Here is a 25,778-nt window from a genome sequence, read left to right on the forward strand (position 1 = left end):
CCCGGCGCTCTCCGCGGTGCTAATGGGGACGCCCTCCGCTCGCCGGCGTTCAGGCCGCCTCCCCAACCCCTAGGGCCCCCCACCCAGGGCCTCTCCCGACCCCGCGCGCTGCCGGGAGGCTGGGTTAGGACGGCAGGAGGGCTGCCTGAGGCCGTCTGCTGGGCGTCCGCTGGTCCCCACACCAGCCACTGGCGAGTCACTAAAGAACAGTCAGAAAACAACGGCCAGGGTTTCTGAGCCCCGCAGCCGTCCCGGCTTCCGGAGGCGGCTGGGGCCTCCCACCCCAGCTGGAGTCGCACCAAGGACCGCCCACACTTCTTCCAGAACGCAGGTTTATTTGGCATTTGGATGAAATGGTTCTCACAGCATCTTAAGAAAAGAATTAGTGGCAACCCAACCAAAAAAAAACCCAAACTAGGAACCCTCAGTGAGACGAAATGGGGACGGGCCTCGAGAGGGTGGGGTATGGACACTCACCAGGGACAGGCAGCTGGGAGCCCCCCAGCACACAGGACCCTCAAGCAGGGCGGGCCAGGACTTGTCTGACCGTGGCCCCCGCGGCTGCCCCAGGACACCCTCACCCGCCTGACTGGCCCGGCACCCTTCGGTCCCCACGTGTCCTGTGCGCAGGAGTCTGAGGCCTGGACCAGGCCCCTTGGGGTGCCCACCTCAAAGCAAGAGTGCTCACGACCCTCACCTGCACCAGCTGGGCCTGTAGTGACCGCTGTGCCCAGCACACAGCGGCGGCAGGATGCACCTTCTGCTCCCTCTTCAGCAGGTCGGGCCCTCTGCAGGGGTGCAGGCCTGCAGGGCACACCGCCCCCTGCGCGGCGCAGCCTCCAGCACTGGCTCCTGTGGGCCGAGCCCCGCTCTGTGGGCAACATAGGCATCTCATGCCACCCGGGACAAAGAAAACGGTCTCCACGGGAGACTGCTGGCACGGCACCACCCTCTCCTCACCCCCTCCCTGCTGCTGGCCCGGCCTGGCACCACCCTCTCCTCACCCCCTCCTTGCTGCTGGCCCGCCGAGGCTGCGAGGAGCCCAGGCGAGTCCCCGTGGCTGGCCACTGCCTGCAAACACATGGACACAGAAAAGGAAAAACCCAGACACTCAACGTAGAAAAGACACGGGCGTGCTGAAAACCGCACAGAGCCCGCTCAATCTCCAAACCTCGGAAACACTGAAGGCCTGCGCCAGGAGACAAGGCCCCTGCCCAGAAGCAGGCCACAGGGGCCCTCAGTCCAGGCTCCCGGGGCAGGGCACCCAGCACCCTGCTGCTGGGCACGGCATGCAGCCACTGGGTTCTGAGGGTGGCAGCGCTGGGCAGACATCCGGCTTTCAGGTGGACAGCCCAGGATGTGAGCTTCAGCCCCTCCCCCCAGGGACACGACCCTTTATGGCACAAACAAGGTGGGGTGGGCCCGGGTCAGGAGCAGGGGCACCCAGGTTCCAGCGGCGCCAAGGCCCAGGGCAGGACACCTGGGCAGGCTAGAAGCCTCAGCCTGGCTCCAGGGCGGTGGGGGCGCCATGCAGGCGCTGGGGGAGCCTCGGGGTGGGCATCGGGCTCCACGGAGCCCAGGGGGGGAGATGGCACAGAGCGGGCAGCCCCACCTCAGGGCCTCGGCAGAAGAGCCCCCAGCCAGGCCCACCGTGTGACAAAGCAGCTGGGGGCGGCCCCAGAGCAGCCTCCGAGGCACCCGCCCAGGCTGTCGACCATCCTCAGATCAGGTGTGCGCAGGCTGGGGCAAGTCAAGCCCAGCAGAGCCGGGGTGACCCTCCCCACGGCAGCCCGCGCGCCTCCTCTGTGAACTCTACCCGCCGTCCGCCGTTTAAAAAGACACAGGAACCAGAAGCTGCGCGTGTCTGAGCCCTCACGGAGATCCGGGGGCGCGGGGGTGTGTGTGGTGGTGGGGGTGCTCCCTGGGGACCACATGTGTGCCTGGCCCAGGTCCAGTCTGCCTCAGGTCCTCACGCTGCCCACGGGCACCAGTGTCTTTCTTAGGGCGGACAAGTGCCCGGCTCGTCGGGGCGGCAGGCTGTCCTCTACACCACGGTGTTGAGGGAACCTCGGCTGTGCCGGCTGCACCCCGGCAGCGCCTCTGGGGTGGGGGCGCCCCCACCTGGGCCGGGCTCAGGCGGCGCCAGGAGGGCGCTGCTGCTGTCGGCCGAGTCTTCCAGGTCGGCCAGAGGGGCCCCGGGGGTGCGCTCCGGGCCCCGGGGCACCGTGCCCTCCCCGCTGCCGTCTCCAGCGGTGGGAGGGGCGGCTTCCGCCGGCTCAAAGGCGTCATCATCTGCGGGAGGAGACAGTGGTCAGCGGGGTGGAGAGGCTCCAAAGGGCTCCTCCCCGCAGCTGCGCCGTGCGGCGGCTTCGTGGGCAAGCGGGGTCCGCTGTGAGCAAAGCCCGGTGGGTGTGCGCGGCGGGGAGGCTTTGACAGCAAAACAAAGGGGGCCCTCAGGCACACGCACGAGGCCCGGGCTGGACCACGGGGACAGGTGAGGGCGACAGCCCAGGCGGGGGTCCCCAGAACAGCCTGCCTGAGGGGGGCGCGGCAGCCCCGACTCCCACACGCGCGCTGGACGGGGCCCAGGGACCCAGGCTGCGGCCCTGCGCATGCACTCCCGCTGTCCCGCCCAGAGGCGTCAGGGACCCGCTGGCCCCAGGAGCACCCCTCGCTCTTCTCTGTTCCTGCCCCCTGCCGGCAGGCGGCGACAACCTCTCCCCAGGGCAGAAGTCAGGCCCAAGTGTTTCCTGCCTATGGGGGCCGCACCCGAGGGAACGCTGCAGAGCGCGGGCCTTGCAAAGCCGTCTGCTCCGTCGTGTCTATGCGTGTGTGTGAGCGCACAAACGGGGACTCGCTGGGGACTCCTGCGCGCGCCCCGGCCAAGGTCGGGCCAGGCTGTGGACGGCCATCCGGTGTCCCTCCGCTCCACCCCGACGGCTGGCTTTCACAGCGTCAGAGGGACCAGGCTCACTCATAGGTTCCCTTCCCACCGGACAGGAAGGCCCGCCACGGGGCGTGGCCTCAGCTCGCCACACGTGCACCCCGCCCAGGACCCCCTCCCCGCAGGGCCCGGCTGAGGGGTCCCGGGAGGGAGGCAGGGGCAGGGTGAGCCCGCCCACCCCTGCATTGGGGCCACCGTAACCGCAAGAATGGGGCCCACGCTGCGGCTCCCACGCCCCGAGGATCACCTGCGGGGTCGTAGAACACGCTGTCCGGGTTGATGGAGGCCTCGTAGGGTGGCGGCGGGTCATCGGGCTGGTCGATGTCGGGGTACTTGTATGCGGTGTAGGGCGGAGGGGGATCGTGGAAGTGGAAAGTCCCACCTTCCCCGTCGTCGGAAAGGTGCAGGGGCGTGAGGCCCGTGCCAAAGCCGTCGGGGCCGTAATCAAAGCCGGGGATCCTGCGGCCGAGGTTGAAGTGGTGCACTGGGCGGGGAGAGGGGCGCGGGGCCGTCACTCGGGCTGGACCCCCACAGGCGCGGAGCCGCGCACCCCGGCGACCGCCTGCCGACCCAGAGCCCTGACCCCGCGCCGACGGCCCCGGCCTGACGCCCACCCTGCAGCTCCGCCCCCAGGAGCGTCGCAGAGAGCCTCGCTGCCCACGAGAGGTGGGCCCTTCACGCCGGCGGCCCGGCGTCCTGGATCCGCAGCCCGGCCACTCACCCGGGCGAGGCGGGATCGCGGAAGCTACTCGGCGGGAGGGCGGACGCGCAACCACGTGCTCCTAGGGTGGGCCACGCCCCAAGCGGCCCCCAGCCAGCCGCACCGGGGTCTTCACGGCAGACGGCCGGCAGCTGCCCACACGGCCCGGAGGTCGGCCCCCCTCCCACCACACGGACGCCGAGGGCGGGGGCGGGCAGCCCCGATTCCCTCCTCCACTGGGGGCCACGGCCGGCGGGTGCTGGGCGGGGGCGACACTCACGGTTCGCCCCGATCAGGGACTCGATGCGCTCGCGGCGCCTCTGGCGCAGCCGGTGGACCATGAAGAGCAGCAACGAGAGGACGAGGAAGGACGACACGCAGCTGACGACGAGGCGCATCCCGCTGGCCATGGAGTCCAGCAGGCTGCCGCCATCTGCGGGCGGGAGGGCAGCGCTCAGGGGCCCTGCGCCCCAACCCCCCCAAGGCCCATCTCACCGGGCTGAGCAGGACCGTGCTGGCCGCAGCGCCCAGCAGGCGAGTGTCCCCGGGTGGGAGCTGAGGTCAGCCGGGCCGTGTCAGCGTCCAAGCCTAGGCCTGGCCACAGAGCTCTGCCCGCCCTGCACCACAGTCCTCACACAGAGGCCGGGCTCACCCGGAGCCTGCAGCTGATCAGAGGGTCTGGGCGTGCCTCCTGGACCTGAGAGTCCCGGATCTCAGCCCCCACCACCCCTCGCCCCGCCAGTGGCTCTTCTGACTCCTGACTTCCTGGCACCCACTCTCCTGCTGGCCCCCTCTGGGGGAGGGGAGCCGGAGCCTCCACTGCGCACCGGGGGTCCGGCAGGAGGGAGGTGGCCAGCCAGAAAGGACGTCCTCCCCCAGGTCACAGCCTGACCCCAGCAAGTCCGGCAGGGCCTGCTCTGCAGGGGAGGCCCCGGGCCCCCAGCAGCTCCCCGGGGCTGGACTGGTCCTGCACCTGCACCGGAGGCCTCGGGGCAGAGGCTCCGGTGGGCGCCGACCCACCCTGCCAGCCGGGAGTCCTGAAGTGCCCCCCTCTGGGAGGCAGCTGCTGCTGCTCTGCTACAGGCCAGGCCAGCACCTCTGCACTCCGGGGCACCGTGGCAGCGTCTGGTGACACCTCTGGTGGGCGTGCTGGGGATGCGGCTCAGCACCCTGCCGGCACCGGCCCAGGGCCTGGCCACCTTGCCTGACGCACAGCAGGCCTGCTGGGCGTGGCAGGGGCAGAGGGCAGGGCCAGCAGCCCCAGGCTCTCACCCATGCAGGGGTCACGGGCATCGTGTCAAAGCATTGCCCTGCCCCTGGACCCAGCGTGGAGACCAGAGGGCTTCAGGGCAGGGGTGGCCCGAGTGTGGAGGCTCTGGGCCCCCTCTCGACCCCCTGCCTCTGACACACGGGCAGGCACCCAACTGCAGCCTGAGGATACACTTCATGGCCAGGCTCACACGGGCTCCTCCACAGCTGGGTGTCCTGTTGAGAGGCCGGCGAGCAGCGTGCAAAAGGGCACAGCCCCTCCAGATCCCGCTTGCCGGCCTGTGGTCAGCTCAGAGGTCCCAGCATGGGGTGCTCCCTCTGCAACAATGAATTCCTACTCGGCCCGAGGTGGACCCCAGGACACGGTCAAGGTCCCCGATGGCCGTCCCCAGCGCTTGGCAGCAGGAGGCACCAGCAGGCACATGCAGAGAGCAGCGTCCTCGGGGACAGAGGCCTCCCCGGCCCTGCGGGGGCTCGGGCCCTGCCCGGCGGGGCTGCCCGCTGTTGTCTGGGCACAGGCAGTGGCCATCGGGCCCGGCCTCTGAGGCGGCTCTCGGATGGGCCCCTCCCCTCCGGGCCCAGAAGCTCAAGGGGGGCGGCAGCCTGTTCTTCCCCAGGGTGGCCTGTTTGCATATTGCTCAGTGGAGTCTTTCCATACGCTGCACACAAGAGCTTTGGGGTCTCATCTGTTTCTCTATTGGTGCTTTACCTCTTCATTTCCTCAAGGGTCTTCCACGAGCAGAAGTTTCTGATTTGATGAAGTGTGATCTATTAATGTTTCTTTTGATCTAAAAATGCTGTGTATCCCAAGGTCACAAAGCTTTTTCTTTTTTCTTTTAAAAGACTTAATTTTAAAAGCACGCTGGGGAGGCATCAACTGCGAGGCTGGGACTGACGTACAGACAGCATGATATGTTATCATCAAACAGACGAGAACCTACCGGGCAGCACAGAAACTCCACTCCATACGCCGTAAGAAGCTACAGGGGAAAGAACCTTAAAAAAGGGCAGTGTGTACAACTGATTCACTCTGCTCTACGCCTGAGACTAAAAGCATTGTACGTCAACTAAACCTTGGTAAGATTTTTAAAAATTAAGAAAGAGTGTGTGCTTTCTTCTGCAAGTCTTACGAAGGTTTAGACGGGTGTGTGAGCATCTTGGTGTTGATTCCACACCCAGCAGGGGCGCAGTAGAAGGCTCACTTGATGCGTTTCTGGCTCAGGGATCTCCAGTTGTTCCAGCACTGTCTGTTCCAGGTCCAGCCTTCCTTCACTGAATTGCCTATCAGCTGGCTGCGTGCATGGGGACTGTTTCTAGACTCTTCTCTTCCACTGGTCTGCGTGTCAGTCACTGAAATCGCTGCTTAGATACTATGACTACGTGGTAAGTTTTAAATCAGGTGCCATGAACCTGCCAACTTTCTTCTTTTCTGAAACCGGTTTGGTTATTCTCTCTCCTCTGCCTTTCCACATGAATTTTAGAATCAGCTTGTCAGCATCTACGAGCACTCTGCTGGAACTCTGGCTGAGACGGCACAGAAAGTGAAAGGGAAGTCGCTCAGTCGTGTCCGGCTCCTAGCGACCCCATGAACTGCAGCCCACCAGGCTCCTCCGTCCATGGGATTTTCCAGGCAAGAGGACTGGAGTGGGGTGCCACTGCCTTCTCCAGAGACTGCACAGAATCCATAGGTAATTCGTGGGAGAATCCCTTCCTACTGACCGAGTCTTCTGATCCATGAACATGGTATACTCATGCCTCTCTCTCATCAGCGTCTTACGATCATAGCGCACAGAGGGTGTGCCTACTCTATGAGCCTTTCACCGCAGTGTGAGCATGAGGAGGCGGCAGGACAGGTCACCACATACCACCCCGCCTGGCGCCCACCCAGGGGGCACCACCGAGTGGGGAGGTCTACTCAGGACTGTGGACAGCGCCTCATCTTTTGCTTAAGTTCCCCTCAGCACCACGTGCAGACACAGAAGTGCCCAGTGGGGGCTGGGGTGGCAGCTGGCCCGGGGGCAGGGGAGCTGGCCCTGGCCCCGCCCGGGCGCAGGCCTCACCTGGGTCCAGGCACACAAACTTGCAGCACTCAGTGGGGTCCTTGCGGTACTGCTGGCAGCCCTGTGGCCGCTCGCACAGCGCGGCCACGCACATCTCGGGCTCCCCGCCATGGCAGGTGCAGCTCAGGCACGGGTCGTCCCCTTTGGGGGTGAAGTAGAAGCCTTCGTCCACCACGTTGTCCTTGATGTCCACACACGTCTGACCTGTGACAGGCACAGCGGACCTGCGCGTCAGCCGCCTGGGAGAACCCTGGACCACAGGCTGGGGCCGCGGGGAGCAGAGAGGCGACGGGCTCCGGACACACGAGGCGTGGCGGGGCCTCTGGCCGCCACCGTCTCCTCACCGCACAGCCGGGCAGAGCCTCCATCTACCCTGGGAAGGAGCGAGGGGTCACGGGGGACGCTACCGCCCAGGTCCCAGGCATCTCCAGGGCAGAGGCCCCCGCAGAGTCGGGAGTGCCGAGGGGTCCCTGTGGCCCCGGGGGTCCGGGGCACTGAGAGGGCCCCCGTGGGGTCGGGCCCGGGGGGGGGGCCCCGCTCACTCCTCTTGCACAAGAAGGACGACTTGTCCTGGCAGCTCTCGGCGCGCCAGCTGTGCAGGTCGTGGTGGCGCAGTGTGGGGAAGTGGAAGCACTGCAGCTGCGCGCAGAACACGCCATCACCCTCCGCCGTGGCTGCCGCCAAGATGGGGTCCGGGGGCAGCAGCACCTCCGAGGAGCCTGCGGGGCGGACGGACGGCCGGCTGGCGTCACGGGGACTGCCGCCTCCGTTCCTCTGCGCGCAGCTCTGCACGTGCCCGGGGGGCCCGGGGGGCAGGGGCACGCTTCGGGGGTTGGCAGCGCCCGCGGGACGGGGGAGGACGCCCCTTGCTCCCCGGGAGACGCGGCCGGCACTCTGCGGGTGAGGGGCTGGCCCGGCAGCTGCGAGGGGTGGGGCCCCGCGGGCTCCGCTGTCAGCTGTGGCGCCCAAACCCCGGGCACCTGCCAGGAGAGCTCGGGCAGCAAGCCCAGCGCGCCTCACCTTTGGACGCCACCTCCCAGTGTCCTTCTAAGGAGCGGTTGCGGCCGGTGACGACGTACTGGTAGCCGACCCACAGCCTGCAAGAAGGCAGAGCGCAGGGGGCGCTGTGAGTACTTACGCTGACCTTGACAATGGGAGCCTCAAAAGCACGAATGGTCTTTCCGAGGCTTCGTCCCTAATTTTAATGCAATGTATTAAAATTCTATACAAATTCACCGGCCATTTTCGTCTTGGTTGACTCCGGCTGAGACCGCTCTTATCAGTGGATCTCAGCAGACAGATCCACGTCTAAGCAAAGCCACCCTAGGGCCTGTGGGTGTGGGCCTGTGGACCCCCAGCCCTGTGGCAGCTTGCCCCCAGGCCCTGCCCAGCCCTGGGGATGCCCGCAGCCCCTGCAGCCCCACGTGCGTGTGCCCACCTGAGAGCACGGCCCACTCTCCCCCTTGTGCAAGCACTCAGCACCACCGCGAGCTAGGGGCTTCTAACGTCACTGGGCAGACCCCTGGAGAGCCCCCGCCGGTCACTGTGCCGGCCCCTGCCCTCGTGGGCTCTGGCCACCCTGCAGTCCACACCCCATGGGAGGGTGCCCCAGGGCCCAGCCCGGCAGTGTGGCTGGGTCCTCAGCTCCCAGCTGCCACAGAACAAAGCCCTGAGTGCTGGGTGGGCCCAGAGCCAGGCTCAGAGCCAGCACGCGCCCTAGTCAGTCCTGGTTCCCCGTGGTGTTTCAGGAAGGGATGAGAAGGCCCATGGCAGGCACCAGGCACAGGCCTGGCCCAACCCAGGCTCTCAGAAGGACCCGGTCCACCAGCACGGCCTGCGAGCCAGGCCCACGGAGCCCCCCCACACAGAGAAGCCCATCCTGACTCGGACCCAGACCCCGGGCAGCTGCATCAGAATCCCCGAGCGTAAGAGCGGGAAGGGCCAGCCCAAGGCACCACAGCAGGCACTGCCCCTGCCCTCCGAGAGCCACCACCCGCCGCCCCCCGTGTGCGCGCACACCCTGGTGCCCGGGCCCCAACCCGATCCCCTCCATACGCTCCCACGCCTTGGCGCCCGGACACCCCCCCACCCCACCCCATGCGCCCTGGGCCCCCCTCCACGGCCCCCCACGCACTCGCACGCCCTGGCGCCCGGACCCCCACCCGCGCACGCCCTGGAGCCCGGGCCCCCACCCGCCGCCCTCCGTGCGCTCGCACGCCCTGGCGCCCGGGCGCAGCAGCTCACTTGTGCTGGTCCTGCCAGGTGAAGCTCCGCTCCGGCTGCTCCCACTCCTGGGCCAGCACGAAGCGCAGCTCCTGGTCGGTGGAGAAGGTGGCCAGGGAGCCGTTCAGGCGCTGGCAGGTCTGTGCGGCGTCCCAGTAGCTCTGCCCGCTCAGGTAGGCGCGATAGCAGCTGGCTGTCCCCTCGTAGTGGTGCCAGCCCGCGGGGCACTTCCCTAGGAAGCATGCAGGGCGGGGCGGCCCCAGTCAGCACCCGCAAGGCCTCCCTACACCAGCACCTGCGCGGGAGCCTGGTTGGGGGGGGACTCCGAGGTCGGGGGGCAGGACACTGAGGCTGGGGGCAGACACTCTGAGGCTGGAGGAGGGACTCTGAGGATGGGGTGGGGGTCACTGAGGCCGGGGGTGGACGCTGAGGCGGGGGGTGGATGCTGAGGCTGGGGGGGATGCTGAGGCTGGGGGAGGGACTCTGAGGATGGGGTGGGGGACGCTGAGGCCGGGGGGGGGATGCTGAGGCTGGGGGGGACACTGAGGATGGGGGGATGCTGAGGCTGGGGGGGATGCTGAGGATGGGGGGCACGCTAAGGCTGGGGGGGATGCTGAGACCGGGAAGGGGACGCTGAGGATAGGGGGGACAGAGGATGGGGGGAACACTGAGGATGTGGGGGACGCTGAGGATGGGGGCGGACACTGAGGATGGGGGGATGCTGAGGCTGGGGGGGACACTGAGGATGGGGGGCACGCTAAGGCTGGGGGGGACGCTGAGGCCGGGGGGGGACCCTGAGGATAGGGGGCGACACTGGGGGACACTGAGGCCGGGGCGGTCAGGATGGGGTGCTGTGCCCCCTGGGCCAAGCGGTGGACAGCACGGCAGGCCCCCCGGGCGGGCGGCAGGAGCACCCCACCCAGGCCTGCGCCTGTCTGCGTCCTTCTGCTCAGGCGTCTCTTCTAACAGGCGCATGCTGCAGGAAGCTCACAAAGTAGCTTGCTACTAATTACGTTTTAGGCAGAGGCAGGGCAGCCTCCTCCATGGACCAAGGGCAGTCCCCCGGGCCCCACGTGGCAAGCACCTTGTGGGAAAAGCTCCGGGGCCTGGTGCTGGCCTCAGCTTCCCCGCCCGGCAGGGAGGCCCTGGGCAGGTCATCCTGCCACCCCACCCACCGGAGGAGGCCTGAAGGGGTGTTTCGGGGGGACCTGTGGGGTGGGCCCCAGGTCATCGCCAGGGCAGGCCTGCAACTTACTGCTGAAGCGCACGGGCTGTGCCACACTCATTGCGTGTGGGTGCGAGGGGTCGCCGCCACGTGCCCGGCCCGGCCTCGGGTCCGCAGCCTCCTTCCCATGGTAGGGACGGGCCTGCCCGCTCACTTCTGAAAGCAGAGAGCAGTGTCTGCAGACACGTCGGAGGGCAAGGTGCCGCAGGGAGCCGCCGGCAGGCAGAGGGCCGCGGGCGGGCGGGCTGGAGGAGCCGCTGGAGACTCCGTCTATTCAGGCTTCCTCAGAACCCTTCACACGTGCAGTTCACGCCTCACGGGTCACATGTGCCTCTCACCGAGTGCACCCGGGAAGTCTTCACTCTCCACGACACGGGGCCTCCGCGCTGTGCTTCCTAACAGGCCCCTGCGGGCCCAGTGCAGTTAGCCCTCCTGCGGAGGCCCCACGGCTCTGGTCCAGGGGTTCCCTGCAGAGCCCAGGCGGGATCCCTCTCTGCCTGCCCGCCCCTCCCTCACCCTCAAGGCCAGGCCCTGGGCACCCACGCAGCCCTCCCGCGCAGCAGGCCCGCAGCACGGCCCAAGTGTGAGCACGAGGCGCAGGGGGAGGCAGACGCCAGCTCTGTGTCTGATCCAAGGGTGCCTCGCAGGCCTGAGTGAGGAGGCCCAGGGGAATGAGACTCACCCAGGGCACCAGCAGGACCGTCGAGGCCGCGTCCCGGGGGCGCTGTGCCCCACCCGTGGGCCCAGCAGCGGACACGGCTGCACAGCCCGCAGAGCGCCCCCCCCCCCACACCCACAGACACACACACACACACACCAGGTACCCACCTTGGTCTGCAGAGACACCACCCTCCGCCCTGCCCCGCCACACACACAAGGTCGGCCGGCACAGTGGCCAACCCGGCCTGCAGAGACACCACACACACACACACACACACACGCACACACACACACACACACACACAGACACCACACACACACACAGAGACACCACATACACACACACACAACCACACACACAGAGACACCACACACACACACACACACACACACACACACACACACAGACACCACACACACACACACACACACACCAGGCACCCACCTTGGTCTGCAGAGACACCCCCCCCCACACACACTCTGGGCTTGTGCTGGGGTGAGCCCAGTGGGCGGTGGGAGGTGCCGTAAACCCTCCTGATTGTGGCAGCAAGACCCTAATTCTCCAAGCAGTGGCGGAGTTCGCGGTGCAAAGCACAGGAACCCTGACCACTGGACCACCAGGGCTTTCCCCGATGCTGCCTTTATTCAGTCCCTTTTACTTTTTCTCACTGTAGAATAACACACGTCCAACACAGAATATCTGAGAAGCACAGAAGTTTGGGAAGAGGAGAACAGACCAGCTGTCACTACTCCAGAGGCAACTGCCCTTCCAAAGGCTCTTTTCTATACAGATCCTTGAAACAATCGGGACCGTGTCCAGCACGAGCTCACGGTTTGCGGTGTGAGCTTAAGACCACGACAGCTTTGATCATTTTAGGCGCGGGAAGGTCACTTCTGCTGGCCCCGCTCCTGTGGGAGGTTCTCTGTTGGGCTCCCCACGGCTCCCGGCTGGTGGAGAGGCTGTGTCTGCACCCTGAGACCCCAGAGCTCTGCGCTGCCCACAGCAACGGCTGGGCAGTGCTTTCAGAGTTCCCACAGCCCGTGTCAGAAACAGAGAGAGCACTGCCACCCATCAACAGTGCCCCCAGGCCTGAGAGAGGCTCCAGCATCCTGTTCCCACCCGGGGAAGACGGGGCTCCCTCCGGGGCGGGGGCCCCAGGCGCACACCTGGGCGGTGCTGCTCTCAAGGGAGGGCCTGTGACCAGCGGCTCTGAGGCAGGGCTAGGCTGCAGAGCCTGGGCCCAGGGTGGCTGGCAGAGGGGCTGGCAGGTCCCTGCAGGGCTCAGGGGCGCGCAGGGCAGTGTGGGCATGGCTGGGGGCCGGCTCGGGTGTGAGGAGGCTCGCCCATGCACCTGCACTGGACACTGCCTGCTGGCCGCTCCAGTGAGCAAGACCATGCTTCCACTGGATCCCACCACGCAGCGCCCTGGGCGCCTGGTCAGGACCGGCCAGACTGCTCAGAGACAGGAATCTGGGGCACAGGGGAGCGGGAGGCCCAGCCCTGCCGGGGGCGCTGGGCGCCAGGTGGCCGGGAGGCAGCCTGTGGGGGGGCGGGGCAGGCGGCTCAGCGCGGGGAGCGTCCACACCAATCCTCTGCACACCCGCGCGCCCGAGTGTCCCCTCCTGGCTCCCCGCCCAGCGCCCCCCACCCAGCACACATGGCCGAGAGTCCCGGGAGCCGAGGGCCCTGAGCGGGGGCCTCGCTCCCGCAGTGGGGCCGGGGCTGCTCCAAGCCTGGAGTCCAGCCCGAGCCCAGCCCTCTGAAGGGGCGGCGCTCCTCTCAAGACAGCCCGCCCGGGGCAGCAGGGGAGCCTGCGGGGCCCGGGGCACTCGGCTGGTCGGAAGTGGAGAGGACTTGGGATAAAGGACAAAATGTGAGTCCACTTTGCGTCCAGACGCGCCTGTGTGCACTCTGAAGGCGGCGCCCCGGGCTGCGGGCTCCCCTGCTGCTTTCCTGCCTCACACCAAACAGGCCGAGAACCGGCGCCCAAAATCCAACGCCTCGGTTAGCCGGCGCAGGCTTTCTAAAGCTAGAGAGCCCGCAGATACACGGTTACTAGCGGGCTTTCTGCAACTGATGCTCTCTGCCCTCAGCCGGGGCCAGGCACTGCGCTCGGGGGTCTCACGGTCTGGGGGGACCCGGGGCCGCCACCTCTGTCTCGCTCCCGTGGGGACACACGCATGACGTGGACAACGTGTGCGGCACAGAGAGAAAAACTGAAAATGCGCAGCAAGCTCCAGGCTTGCTACTCCTGTGACGGCGCGGGAGCACTGCGGGAGGAGGGGAGGGGCGGAGCCGCGAGCACGCGGGAGCACCGAGGGAGGAGGGGGAGGGGCAGAGCCGCGAACACGCGGGAGCACTGCGGGAGGAGGGGGAGAGGCGGAGCCGCGAGCACGCGGGAGCACTGCGGGAGGAGGGGAGGGGCGGAGCCGCGAGCACGCGGGAGCACTGCGGGAGGAGGGGAGGGGCGGAGCCGCGAGCACGCGGGAGCACCGAGGGAGGAGGGGGAGGGGCAGAGCCGCGAGCACGCGGGAGCACTGCGGGAGGAGGGGGAGAGGCGGAGCCGCGAGCACGCGGGAGCACTGCGGACCTATGACCCCTGTCTGGTCTGCTTCGAACTGGTCAGAGCTGGCTCTTTTTCTGGACAGACGTCCTTTCGGCTTGTAGAAAGGCGCGGCCTTTAGGACTGCCACCGAACGGCGAAGGAGGAGCCATGCGCAAGCATTCACTCCTCACAGCGCCGCAGCCTCCCTGCGGGCCCTGCCACTTAAGTGTTCAGCGAGCCTGTAGCTCGAAGACGCGTCTGTTCTGCCCGTCCCAGGGCTGCTGCCAGGCTGCCGGCTGTGAGGAGCCTGGCAGCCCCTTCCCAGACGATACGGGCTTGTCTTCTCTGCAGTGAGTCTTGTGAAGGTTACCAGACAGAACTGCGAAGACAGTTTACCAGCCAAACCAGGTAAAAAACAATCCGACGGAGTGAAGGCGAAGCTCCTGCTGACATTACGAGGTGACTCCTGAATCGGGTGCGTCCCACCCAGCGACTGCTAACAGCAGGGAGCTCCTGAGATGTGCAACCCAGGCAGGACATGGAGCCACGGTCCTGTAGCTGAGATCCCCCCGCGCGCAGGACTCCAAGAAGCTTGGCTTCCAGACACAAAGTGCTATTTAGAGAGGAACGCTCCACAGAGAGCGTGTGGTCCATCTCAGAAGGCGAGAGGGCCGGCAGCAAGACGTTAAAGAAGGCACAGTTACAGAGACAAACAACAGCAGAGAGGACGACAGTGGCCTGACGACCGGACGGCAGGAGGACAGGCCGCGGCTCAGAGAAGGCAACCGGGGGCCCGGCCGCCCTTGCTGTTCCAGGACCCGGTCCCGTTAGCATCTGTCAGCCTCAAGGTTTCCTTACCGGACATGTAAGAATTCACATTAATGATACCTCTCCAACCCCCCAAATAGAACAGTCTCCCCACAACCCCACAGATGCACAGGGTTACTCACTGTGACATTGGTTATAACAGCAAACTAACGAGGCCAACGCAGAGCGCATCACGAGAAACGCCGGGCTGGAGGGAGCACAAGCTGGACTCAGGATTGCCGGGAGAGACAGCAAGAACCTCAGATACGCAGATGACACCACCCTTACGGCAGAAAGTGAAGAGGAGCTAAAGAGCCTCTTGATGAAAGTGAAAGAGGAGAGTGGAAAAAGCTCAACATTCAGAAAACAAAGATCATGGCATCTGGTCCTATTACTTCACGGGAAATAGATGGGGAAACAGTGGAAACAGTGTCAGACTTTATTTTTAGGGGCTCCAAAATCACTGCAGATGGTGACTGCAGCCAGGAAATTAAAAGACGCTTACTCCTTGGAAGAAAAGTTATGACCAACCTAGATAGCATATTCAAAAGCAGAGATGTTACTTTGCCAAAAAAGGTCCGTCTAGTCAAGGCTATGGTTTTTCCTGTGGTCATGTATGGATGTGAGAGTTGGACTGTGAAGAAGGCTGAGCGCCGAAGAATTGATGCTTTTGAACTGTGGTGCTGGAGAAGACTCTTGAGAGTCCCTTGGACTGCAAGGAGATCCAACCAGTCCATTCTGAAGGAGATCAGCCCTGGGATTTCTTTGGAAGGAATGATGCGAAAGCTGAAACTCCAGTACTTCGGCCACCTCATGCGAAGAGTTGACTCGCTGGAAAAGACTCTGATGCTGGGAGGGACTAGGGGCGGGAAGAGAAGGGGACGACAGAGGGCGAGATGGCTGGATGGCATCACCGACTCGATAGACATGAGTCTGAGTGAACTCCGGGAGTTGGTGATGGACAGGGAGGCCTGGCGTGCTGCAATTCATGGGGTCGCAAAGAGTCAGACACGACTGAGCGACTGAACTGAACTGAACGAGAACTTAAGGCCCACACGTAAGAGCCTTTAAACATGGCACGTCCTGAACCACTCAGCCTCGCAGTGATCCAAGTCTGTGCTCCAACCACTATGGGTTCTGTGAAGACCTACAAGACCTTCTAGAATTAACACCAAAAAAAGATGTGCTTCTCATCACCGGGGTCTGGAATACCAAAGTAGGAAGTCAAGAGATAGCTGGAGTAACAGGCAAGTTTGGCCTTGGAGTACAAAATGAAGCAGGGCAAATGCTAACAGAATTTTGCCAAGAGACCACACTGGTCATAGCAAGAACACTCTTTTCCAACGACACAAGAGATGACTGCACACGGACATCACCAGATGATCGATAGCAAAATCAGGCCGATTCTTTTCTTTGCAGCCAAAGATGGAAAAGTTCTACACAGTCAGCAAAAACGAGACCGGGAGCTGACTGTGGCTCAGGTCATGAACTCCTTACTGCAAAGTTCAGCCTTAAACTGAAGAAAAGTAGGGAAAACCACTAGGCCATTCAGGTATGACCGAATCAAATCCCTTATGATGACACAGTGGAGGTGACAAGCATTAGATCTGATGGTGCCTGAAGAACTCTGGACGAAAGTTTGGAACACTGTACGGGAGCCAATGGCCAAAATCAGCCCCAAGAAAAAGAAATGCAGGAAGGCAAGGTGGCTGTCTGAGGAGGTGTTACAAGCAGCTGAGCAAAGAAGAGAAGCAAAAGGCAAAGGAGAGGAAAAGACGCACCGAGCTGAATGCAGAGTTTCAGAGAATAGCTGGGAGGGGTAAGAAAGCCTTCTTCAGTGAACACTGCAAAGAAGTGGAGGAAAAGAGAATGGGAAAGGCTGGAGATCTCTTCAAGGAAACTGCAGCTGTGAAGGGAACATTTCACGCAAGGACGGGCGCAATAAAGGACAGAAATAGTAAGCATCTAACTGAAGGAGAAGAGGGTTAGAAGAGGGGGCAAGGATACACAGAAGAACTGCACAAAAGAGATGGTAACGACCCAGATAACCACGAAGGTGTGATCACTCTCCTAAAGCCACACATCCTGGAGTGTGAAGGCAAGGGGGCCTTCGGAAGCATCACTACGGACAAAACTAGTGGAGGTGACGCAATTCCAGTGGAGCTGTTTCACATTTTAAAAGATGCTGTCAAAGTGCTGCACTCAATATGCCAGCAAATTCGGAAAACTCAGCAGTGGCCACAGAGCTGGAAAAGGTCAATTTTCATTCCAACCCCAAAGAAGGGCAACACCAAAGAATGCTCAAACTACCGCACAATTGCACTCACTTCACATGCTAGCAAGCTTATGCTCAAAATTCTCCAAGCCAGGCTTCAGTAGTAAGTGAACCGAGAACTTCTAGAGGTATAAACTGGATGCAGGAAAGGAAAAAGAACCAGAGATCAAATTGCCAACATCCACTGGGTCACAGAAAAAGCAAAGGAATTTCAAAACCATCTACTTCTGCTTCATTGACTACACTAAAGCCTTTGACTGTGTGGAGCATAAGAAACTGGAAAACTCCTGACGAGATGGGAATACCAGACACCTTCCCTGCCTCTGGGGAAGCCCGAGGCGGCTCTGGAAGCTGTCTGCCGCGGCGGCACTGGCGCCTCCTCTCAGCAGCGCCCAGACTTGCGAGCCGCCCGCAGGCCCGCCCACCTGAGCCGCCGCAAGGGGGCTCGCTGTCGCCAGACCACAGTGGGCAGAGCGCCTCTCTGCCCGGCCCCGCACCATCGGTGTTCGTCGCTCTGTGGCACGCCTGACCGGCTCTTGCCCCTTCGCAGGCCTTCTTTATGTTTGCTAAACCACAATCCTCTCTGGGCTACACCATCTCCCTTGGAGGCTTGCCTGCTCACATCGTTTATCAGCACTTTTTGATAAAAGGGAGAGTTAACTTTAACCTGGTAAAACTGGTCATCTCCATAGCACCTATTTTTGGCTGTGCTGGGCCTGTGTGGCCGCCTGGCCTTCCCTCTGGCTGCGGGGCCTGGGTGTCTCCCTGGGGTGGCCTCTCTCATGGTGGAACCCAGGCTCCGCAGTCGTGGCGCAGGCGCTAAGCTGCTCTGAGGCGCGTGGGATCTTCCCAGCGGAGGGATCGCACCCGTGTCTCCGGCGTCGCAGGCAGATCCTTCACCCCCGGGCCACCGGGGACGCCCTGCTTCCATTTCAGAGTTGGCCTTTTTTGTGACTTGAAAATGGCCCTTCCCTGCACCAAAGTCATACGAGTATGCTCCCCCCGCCTTCCAGGAGCTTGTCTCCAAGGAGCCTGCAGCTGATCTCTGTTCAGGGGCATCGGGGAGCCCAGCGCCCCAGCTGCAGCGCGGGGTCGAGGGCGCCTCCTGCCCATGCTGAGCCTCTGGACCCTGCTTCAGGCAGCTCTTCCGTCTCACAGCCAGTCTGGCTTCCCTGCGCCAGCCGTGAAGGGAGCCGCGTGCTCTGACTCCTCTCCAAGTCCCCACCTCGGGACCTGATCCTTCCAGATGTCTCAGCTGACTTGTCCCATTTCCCCCGAAGACCTTCCAGCGATGCACTAAGCCTACAGAGCGACGGGCCAACGGGCAGCTTCACCATGCCGAGCCTTCCTTGCCAAGAACACCCTTTAGTCAACTCTTCCCTAATGCCTCTTAATAAGGCGGTAACTTCTCCTCCATTAAAACCCTGACACACTGTTTACAGCCCCGTTTGCATCAAAGGTTGCTCACTCAGAACAAGGACCAGGCAGCTATTTCCAGCAAAAGGGGTTTGCAACTGGAGCCTGTGCTTTCCACCACCTGACAAGGCTGGAGGGAGCCCACAAAACACGGGCCACCTCCAGCCGCCAAGCGCCCTCCGGGGAGGGAGGCGCCGCCGGGACCACCACCCCCTGCAGGCCGGCCACGGCCCCCCACCTGAGCCCCGCAGCCACATCCCTCACGCCTTCCCAGTGCCGCGGGAATGCACCCCGGGCTCAACAACACCAGCAGCCGCTGGGAGGGGCTCTGGGCACGGCGGCTGCAGCCCCCTCCCGGCCCCTGGGGCGCAGGCTGTCCAGAACGCCATCTGCTTTTTGTCTTCCGAAGACACCGCTGGCACGACCAGCCCTGGGTCGTCTTTCCCCGTCTTCTTGGTCCCTGTGGCTTTACGTCTTTAGCTGTAATTCTAGCAGGCTTTCAGCAGGACAATGAAAGAGCCTCCCTCCAGGAGGCCTGCAGACCAAGCTCAGAAGCCGCCGGCCAGACGTAGCTAGGCTCTCCCAAGGATTCACTGAAGCTCCCCCGCCTCGCGCGCGCACTCACCTGGACAGGCGGCCTCGTCGCTCCCGTCCTCACAGGTCGCCAGGCCGTCGCACCGCCAGGGCAGGGGGATGCACTGGATGGTGCCGCTGCGGCAGGCAAACTGCCCGGGGCTGCACCGCAGCTCTGTGGGGGCAAACACAGGGGCCCTGAGCACGCGGCCCGGGCGCTCCCAGGGCTCAGGAGGCGCGCGGGGCAGGGGCAGGGAGCGGGAGCAGTCACCAGGGGCTGGAGCTCAGGCGGGAAGGTGCCCCGACCTCCAGGCACGCGTGACAGGGCACGACCTGCGCTTAATGGAGGAACAGAGGGGGGGCTTCCCAAAGCGCCTGGAACGGGACCTGACAGGACGGACGGCCTGGCTGGGCCGGCACCTGCCTTTCGCTTGCCTGGGCTCCCCACAGGGGCGCCCAGGAGCAGGGTGGCCGCTGCGGAGTGACCCGAAGCTGGAGATCTAACTCTCGAGCCCCCGGGACGCAGCCTGCAGACTCCTGAGCTGCGGGCCAGCCCAGGGAGTGGGCAGCGAGGGCAGATCTGGCCCCCCACCTGCAGCAGAAGCAGAGCCTCGGCCCAGGGGAGCGGGGCAGCGGGGGGCTCACTGAACAGAGAGGTGAGCGGCAGGAAGGCAGGGCCCTCAGGCAGGAGGAGCGGCAAGGGTCAGACACTGCCCAGGCCAGGAGAACCTGCCCTGAGGACAACAGCCGGAGCTCCGCAGGCACGAACGGAAAGCGCGGCTCTCAGCGTCCGGACCAGAGCCGCCTCAGTTACAGGCGCGGGGCCAGGACGCGCGCGAGCTGTGCCTGACTAGCGGGAAAACCTGACTCCAGGTCAAGGGCTGCCCTAGCTCTGCCTCAATGAGCCGAGGACAGAGCCGGAGAGACCGCACTGTGTCCCAGGCATGCCCCAGAGTGAGGCTCGAGCGCACCCGCAGGAACGTGCAGAAACACGCTGAGCTCAAAAAGCCAAAACCCACAGCCTGTCATTCGGTAAAAACTATCAGACGCGCACACGAGCACGGCTGACATTCTGAACTTCTTCAGAGTTAGTAGAACTTCTTGACCGAAAGCTCACGGAAGGTGCCTGGGCCAACGGAAGAGAAGACGAGAGCCCGGAGCACAGCTGGCGCGGCCGCCGCCTTTTGACGGAGGTACAGACGGTTCGGTGGAGAGAGAAAGTCTCAGCAGGTGGCGGGGAAAGGACTGGAAAGTGAGACACACATCCGAAGAGGAAGCTGGACTCCCAGACAAGAAGCAGGCTCGGGGCTGCCACGGGGCGGGGTTGGGGCTGGGGTGGCAGGCGGCTCAGTCCTGCCACCACCGCGCGCCCCTGCTTCCTGCACTGGGCCCCAGGGCGCGGCGTGCTCTCAGCGAACAGGAGCGCGGGGCTCCCAGACACAGGGCCCTGGGCGTGCAGCCGTGTGCATACACTCGCATGCACAGAGCGCGCGGCTGTGGGTGCAGCGGGCAGCGCCGCCGGTGAGCGCAGCGCACTGCACGCGGGGCCAGGCCTGCAGCGTTTCCAGGGGCATCAAATGCTCCCAGAGTTAGACGTTTTGGAAAAACAATGAGGCAAGAATCCTCTGCCTCCCTGTGAAGAAGGGTATTTTGAAATCTTAGTTCTTTTTGGAATAAAAGGCTTCCCAGGTGGCGCAGTGGTGAAGAATCTGCCTGCAATGCGGGAGATGTGGGTTCGATCCCTGGGTCAGGAAGACCCCCCGGAGGAGGGCATGGCTGCCCGCTCCAGCGTTCTTTCCTGGAGAGTGCCATGGACAGAGGAGCCTGGCGGGCTGTGGTCCCCGAGGCTACAAAGACACGGACAGGGCTGAGCAAGTGCACAGTAGGCCGACAGTGAGACACGCAGGTCGCTGCTCCCCAGGCTCCGAGTCTGCCCTTGAGGCACCTCCAGCTGAGCTCCTCTGTGTGGGCATTCTGAGTCTCAGTGCCCCCGAGGCAAGCAGAGTGACACACAAACCCAAGTGACAGCCGCACACAGGTCGACACCGGAGCGGGCAGGTGGCTTTAGGTCCCCAGCACCTGCCACGCCTCCCCCCACAGGGCTGCCCTCTAAACAGCAGCTTCTGGAGGGAAAGTTTTGATAAGAGGTCTACTGGAAGGCGCCCTGCGGGCAAAAGAAGGCTAAGCAAAGTTCTCATAAAGGCTTGTTTAAGACAAGAAGAATGACTCAAAGCTGTGCTGACTGACCTACAGACCTCTCAACACTGCCAAGTGAAAAAGCAGAACCCATGTGCCCAATACCCAATTCCATTCGCGTCACACTGGAATTGGATATGCGTGAGCTTCTCTAAGTGTGGGAGTCTGTGCTGGGCTTTCCCACGGCTCACCCCGGCCTGGACCCCTTCCCATGCAGGGCTGGCTGGAGGAGGGCTCCGCAGACGCCTTCCAGGCCCCCTGCCCTGTCCCACCAACCCTGGGGCCCCACGGAGGAGCCAACAGCGCGTAGACGCTGGATGCACCGGGGGCCTGGCACCTTGCGCCTCCCGCTGCCCCGCCAGTGGGCCCCTGCCCAGTGCCTTAGTCCCGGGCCCTCCCCACAGCGCCCAGCGCCTGAGCAGGGGGCCCAGGGAGGGAGGTGGCGTGCAGCAGGGCAGGGCTCAGGGTCGACGCGGAGACCCTCATCGTCCAGCGTCCACACAGACTCTGCTCTCTGACCCACCCTCCCGGCACGGAGCTGTCCACAGCTGAGGACAGCCAGTCGCCCAGCAGCCAGCCTACAGAAAAGGATGGGAGAGGGGCTGGGGGGATGGCGCGCCAGGCAGAGAAGCGAAGCACGGGAGACGGGGCTGGCGGGCGCGGCCATCAGAGGGGCAGCCTGTCCCCTGTGCAGCCGGGGACCTGGTGAGCCCTCTGCGGTGAGCAGCCTTGCCCGCCCTCGCCTCTCAGGGCAGCTCTCGCCCCTGGGAGCAACCCCCCGGCCTGAGCCCCGGGCCAGCTGGCTGGGTCCCCACCGCCCTCACTGGGCAGCTGCGAGGCCCACGGGTGCGGGGAGCCGCCGCTCTTTATGTCAAACATAAGGAGCCGTTTGTGCGTCGGCTCCGTCACTGATTTCCGAGCGCCCGCTCTGTGCCAGACCAGGCCGGAGCCCCAGCTGAAACGTGCCCAAGAGCAAAGTGCGCCCGCAGGAACAATCCCGGCCCTGTCCATGGTGTGGGGTGTCTGGGGCGTCCGGCCAGGCCCCCACCTCCAGCCGCAGCTGGACTCACCTAGCGCACACCAGGCATCCGCACAGCCAAGCCACAGAGCCGGCCGCCTGGGAGTGGGGGGGCTCTCCCGGGAAACATGCCCTCGCGCACCCACCTCTCAACACTCAGCTCTAGGGAGCATCTGTCCTACATCGACAGTTCTCAGAACCAGAAGCCGAGTCACGCTGAGCCTGTGTGCCCGCAAACCACGCCCAGGTCACAGGAGAGCTGAGGACAGCGAGGGGCGGCTCCACGCAGGGCTCCACGCTCTTGAGCCACCAGCCTGCGCTCGCCTTGACCCGGAAGCAGGCCCTGACCTCAGCGCCCCTCTCCCGTTGAGGCCCCGCTTCCGCAGAACAGCCAATGCCGGCCGCGAGCCACCCCAGAAACCAAGACGTGGTCTCGGGTGACAACTGCCTGCAAGGCTGCCCGTCACCCTGCAAACACCCAACTAGTTCGAAGTTGGCTCGGCAGCCTGACGGGGCAGCCGCCTCCGCACTGACTCCACACCCAGCACGGGGGCAGCCCCGTGGGAGCCGGAGGGGGCGACGCTGGGCACCAGGGCAGGGCACCCCGTCGGCATGGCCGCTCCCGGGGTGAGAGGACCAGGGAGGCAGGCTGTGCGGACAGCACCCTGGGTGAGGGGGGCAGAGGGGCGCGTGCCCAGACACAGCCGCGGCACAGGCTCCACCCCCGAGCCTGCCACCAGCGGACCCCCGAGCCTGCCACCAGCGGGCCCCCGGCCTGACCCCGGCCCAGCGCGCCCTCACAGGCTGGCCCCTCGGGGAGCAGGCCACGACGCCCGCCCCTCGCTCCCCAACAATCGTGCGTGCCTGCGTCAATGCTCACGCTCACACATGCACGCGCGTGAGGGGGCTGAGCGCGATAAGGCAGAGGCGGGCAGGCGATAGCAGGGAGGTCTGGGCAGATGGTGCACCGGGCTGTTCGAGCTCACTTTCTCCCTGCAACTCTTCTGTAAGTTTGAAATTATCCCCAAGCAAAAGTTTCTTCCCTAAAAAAAAAAAGGCTAGTGAGGTGGGAAAGAACACTACGCTACCATCTGAGTTAGAGTGAAACCAAGTGGCCAGCCCAGTGCTCTGGAGGCCCACGGGACCAGCTCCGCGTGGTGCGGGTCAGGGCTGAGCGCGGGCTCCAAGCTAGGGTGGGGGTGCCTGGCCAGCCCCAGGACAGACCCCACGGCGTCCAGCCGGTCTGTGAGCCACGGCGCACGGGCTCGGGACATACCCACCCACCCCCTGGCCCCCAGCACAGGTCTGCGGCATGCTGACCACGTGTCAGGGCCCCAGCGGCACGGGGGAAAGGACCTGAACCAGCAGGCAGCCCCTCCCCGGGCCCAAACCCAGCCCTGCGGCTTCCCGCTGCGGCCTCAGGCCCATCGCTGGCCTCTCCTGGCAGGACAGCACCCGCGTGCCTCAGCTCACCCGGCAGGGAAAGTAGGGGTGGCGGAGGGGTCGCCCAGATGCAGCTGGGGCTAAAGCCACACAGGGTCTCCTTCCACAGCTGAGACGAGAAACAGTTTCTTGAGCACGCCTAACGCCACACTCCCAGAGGACCGGCTGCAGACAGAACCGAGTCACTGGGGTGTCCAAGTCAGAGGCCCCCAAAGGTCCCTCCAGCTCCGTCACCTCTGGCCAGAGGTCCCGGCCTTCCTGCCTCACCAGCCGTCACTCGTGATGCACCGTCACAGCGGGGACCCAAGGGGAGGGGAGTTCTGGCGCTCAGATCAGGGCCCTCGGATGGGAGACGGGCCACAGACCCACCGGGAGAGCCTCGGCTGGCTCTGGGAGCAGGGGGCCCGAGGGGAGGGCGGTGGGGCTGCCGGGGAGAGGCCAGGCCTCGGGACCAAATCCTCCCCAGAGCTACCGGGGCCTCCAGCTCTATCCTGCGGCCCTCTCTGTAAGACGAAGCTAGCAGCAGGACCACCCCCACAGGGACTCCCCCGAGAGCCCCGGCACCCAGCGCATCCTCAACCACCAAGACCACACGCGTTGCCCACAGGCCTGGCTGGGCGCGCTCCTGGAGGCAGCTCTGTGAAAGGCCCAGCCTGCGCCCTGAGGGGCCCCGGGCGCTCCACCTGGCAGGGGCCCTCCAGGGAAGCAGGAGTGCCCCGTTTCCCCCTCCTCACTCCCCAGTGGGGGGTCTGAGCCAGGACTCCAGGCCCTGGGGGAAGACTCCACTTGCTGCTGAGGCAGAGTCAGGAAGCCAGCTGGAGCACCACGTTTCTCAGGGCAACTCCAGACACCCACAGGGGTCACTGTGAAGGCCCGACCTGGGCAGCCACAGGCGCAAAGAGCAGCTTTGCTCCCCACCCAGTCGCTTCCCTGCCCCAACTCGGGCCTGCTGCGGGCCACCGCTTCCCACCTCTGCCGCAGCCGGCCGGGGAACCGATTTCCCCGCCCCTGCTTTCAGCTGAAGAGCACGCCCGCGAAGAGGGCAGCTTCTCTTCAGGTGAGCATCCCTAAGGACGGGCAGGCCGGCCAACCTGCTTCCTGAACTGCTGCCGGCCGGCTGGCAGGATGTGCAGACAGACGGCAAAGCAAAGGGAGCTGGGGGCCTCAGTCACATCCCCCGCTGGACCCAGAGCCTCCCCGCCACCAAGGACACAGGCGCCGTGTGGCTCCGGCCCTCGGAGTCCAGCCACATAACAGAAGACCCAGGACTCGGAGGAGATGTCTCGCGCCTCCCCACAGGTGTAGACACGTTTTCTGAACAACGTAATAACAAGCACGCACAAACCCGTCGGCTCTGGTCTCTCACAGCCGATATAGCACCCTCCTGCAGATGCCGGCTCCAGTTTCTACCGAGACCACCCCGCAGCCAGTCTCCCCGCCGCCCCGGGAGCATCACTGGCCCCTCCAACTCCAACTGAGTGAAGGGTCCCCTGGCTGCCGAGGGAACCCGGGGGAGGAGGTGGGGCGCTCGGCGGCAGATGGCGAAGGGCAGCGAGGTGCAGCGCGCCCGGGCCGGGAGCCCGCCTGGGGCCTGCACCCCGCCGTGCTCCCCGACCTGCTGGGGACAAGCAGTCCCGACAGCACCCACGAAATGGGCCCCTTCCTCCACTAAACAGGGTCAAGAACCTCACTCTGCAACCGCGTCGATACAAAAACGAACGCATTTATGCGTGCGCGTTACAGCATCGGGCTCCTTCCCGCTGAGTTCAGAACCCCTGCAACCCACCGGGGCACGGCGGGCCCCGGCCTTCTGCGCCTGACGGGAGAACCGGCCCTGCTTCGGGCTCTTGATTTCTCGCGGACAGAGGTGGGGGGGGTGCACATCGGAAACAAGAGGTAAGGCTCGAGCGGGACCTTCTGCGGCCCGGACCCCAGCTCCCGACCCGGGCTCTGCTCACAGGACGCCCGCCTCGGCGGCTCCTCACGCGTCCGAGGGACCCGGGCGGCCAGGGCTTCCAGGCGCCCGGGCCGAGCCCGCCGGCCGCGGAGCGCGCGGTCCCCGCGGCCCGGCCGCCCCCCGGCGCGCACCTGGCCGCAGCGGCTCGGTGACCGTGAGCACCAGCAGGAAGAGCAGCAGGAACGCGCCGCTGTCCGCCTTGGGCACCATTTATCCTCCGTTCATCGTCCCCGGGGCGGCCGCGCAGGCCGGGCCGAGGGCTCGGGCCGGGCCGGGGCCGGGCCAGGCGAGGGCGCCGCGGGGAGAGGGCTCCGGGGGGCCGCGGGCGGGCGCGCGCTCTCGGCCGCCGCCTCGGGCTCCGACTCCGGCTCCGCGCAAGATGGCGGCCGTCCTGCTCGGCCCGCACCGCCCCGCCCCCGCCCGCGCCGCCGCCAGCCAATCAGCGCCGGGCGGAGGCGGGGCATGC

At 64.9% G+C, this 25,778-nt stretch overlaps 1 protein-coding gene across 1 annotated transcript; it reads right to left on the bottom strand.

The window, feature by feature from the left end:
- Positions 1 to 326: 326 nt before the first annotated feature.
- DGCR2 (DiGeorge syndrome critical region gene 2) lies at positions 327 to 25,594 on the bottom strand. The gene is made up of 10 exons (XM_052654982.1): positions 25,444 to 25,594; positions 18,751 to 18,873; positions 10,452 to 10,577; positions 9,218 to 9,428; positions 7,994 to 8,070; positions 7,516 to 7,692; positions 6,974 to 7,177; positions 3,925 to 4,077; positions 3,192 to 3,428; positions 327 to 2,292 (listed from the first exon to the last, which is right to left on the bottom strand). Exons 1-10 carry the CDS (start codon positions 25,520 to 25,522, stop codon positions 2,045 to 2,047), a joined length of 1,635 nt encoding a protein of 544 aa, XP_052510942.1. The 5' UTR covers positions 25,523 to 25,594; the 3' UTR covers positions 327 to 2,044.
- Positions 25,595 to 25,778: the final 184 nt, after the last annotated feature.

The sequence above is a fragment of the Budorcas taxicolor genome, chromosome 17, assembly GCF_023091745.1.
Source record: "Budorcas taxicolor isolate Tak-1 chromosome 17, Takin1.1, whole genome shotgun sequence".
In the NCBI taxonomy this organism is placed as follows: domain Eukaryota; kingdom Metazoa; phylum Chordata; class Mammalia; order Artiodactyla; family Bovidae; genus Budorcas; species Budorcas taxicolor.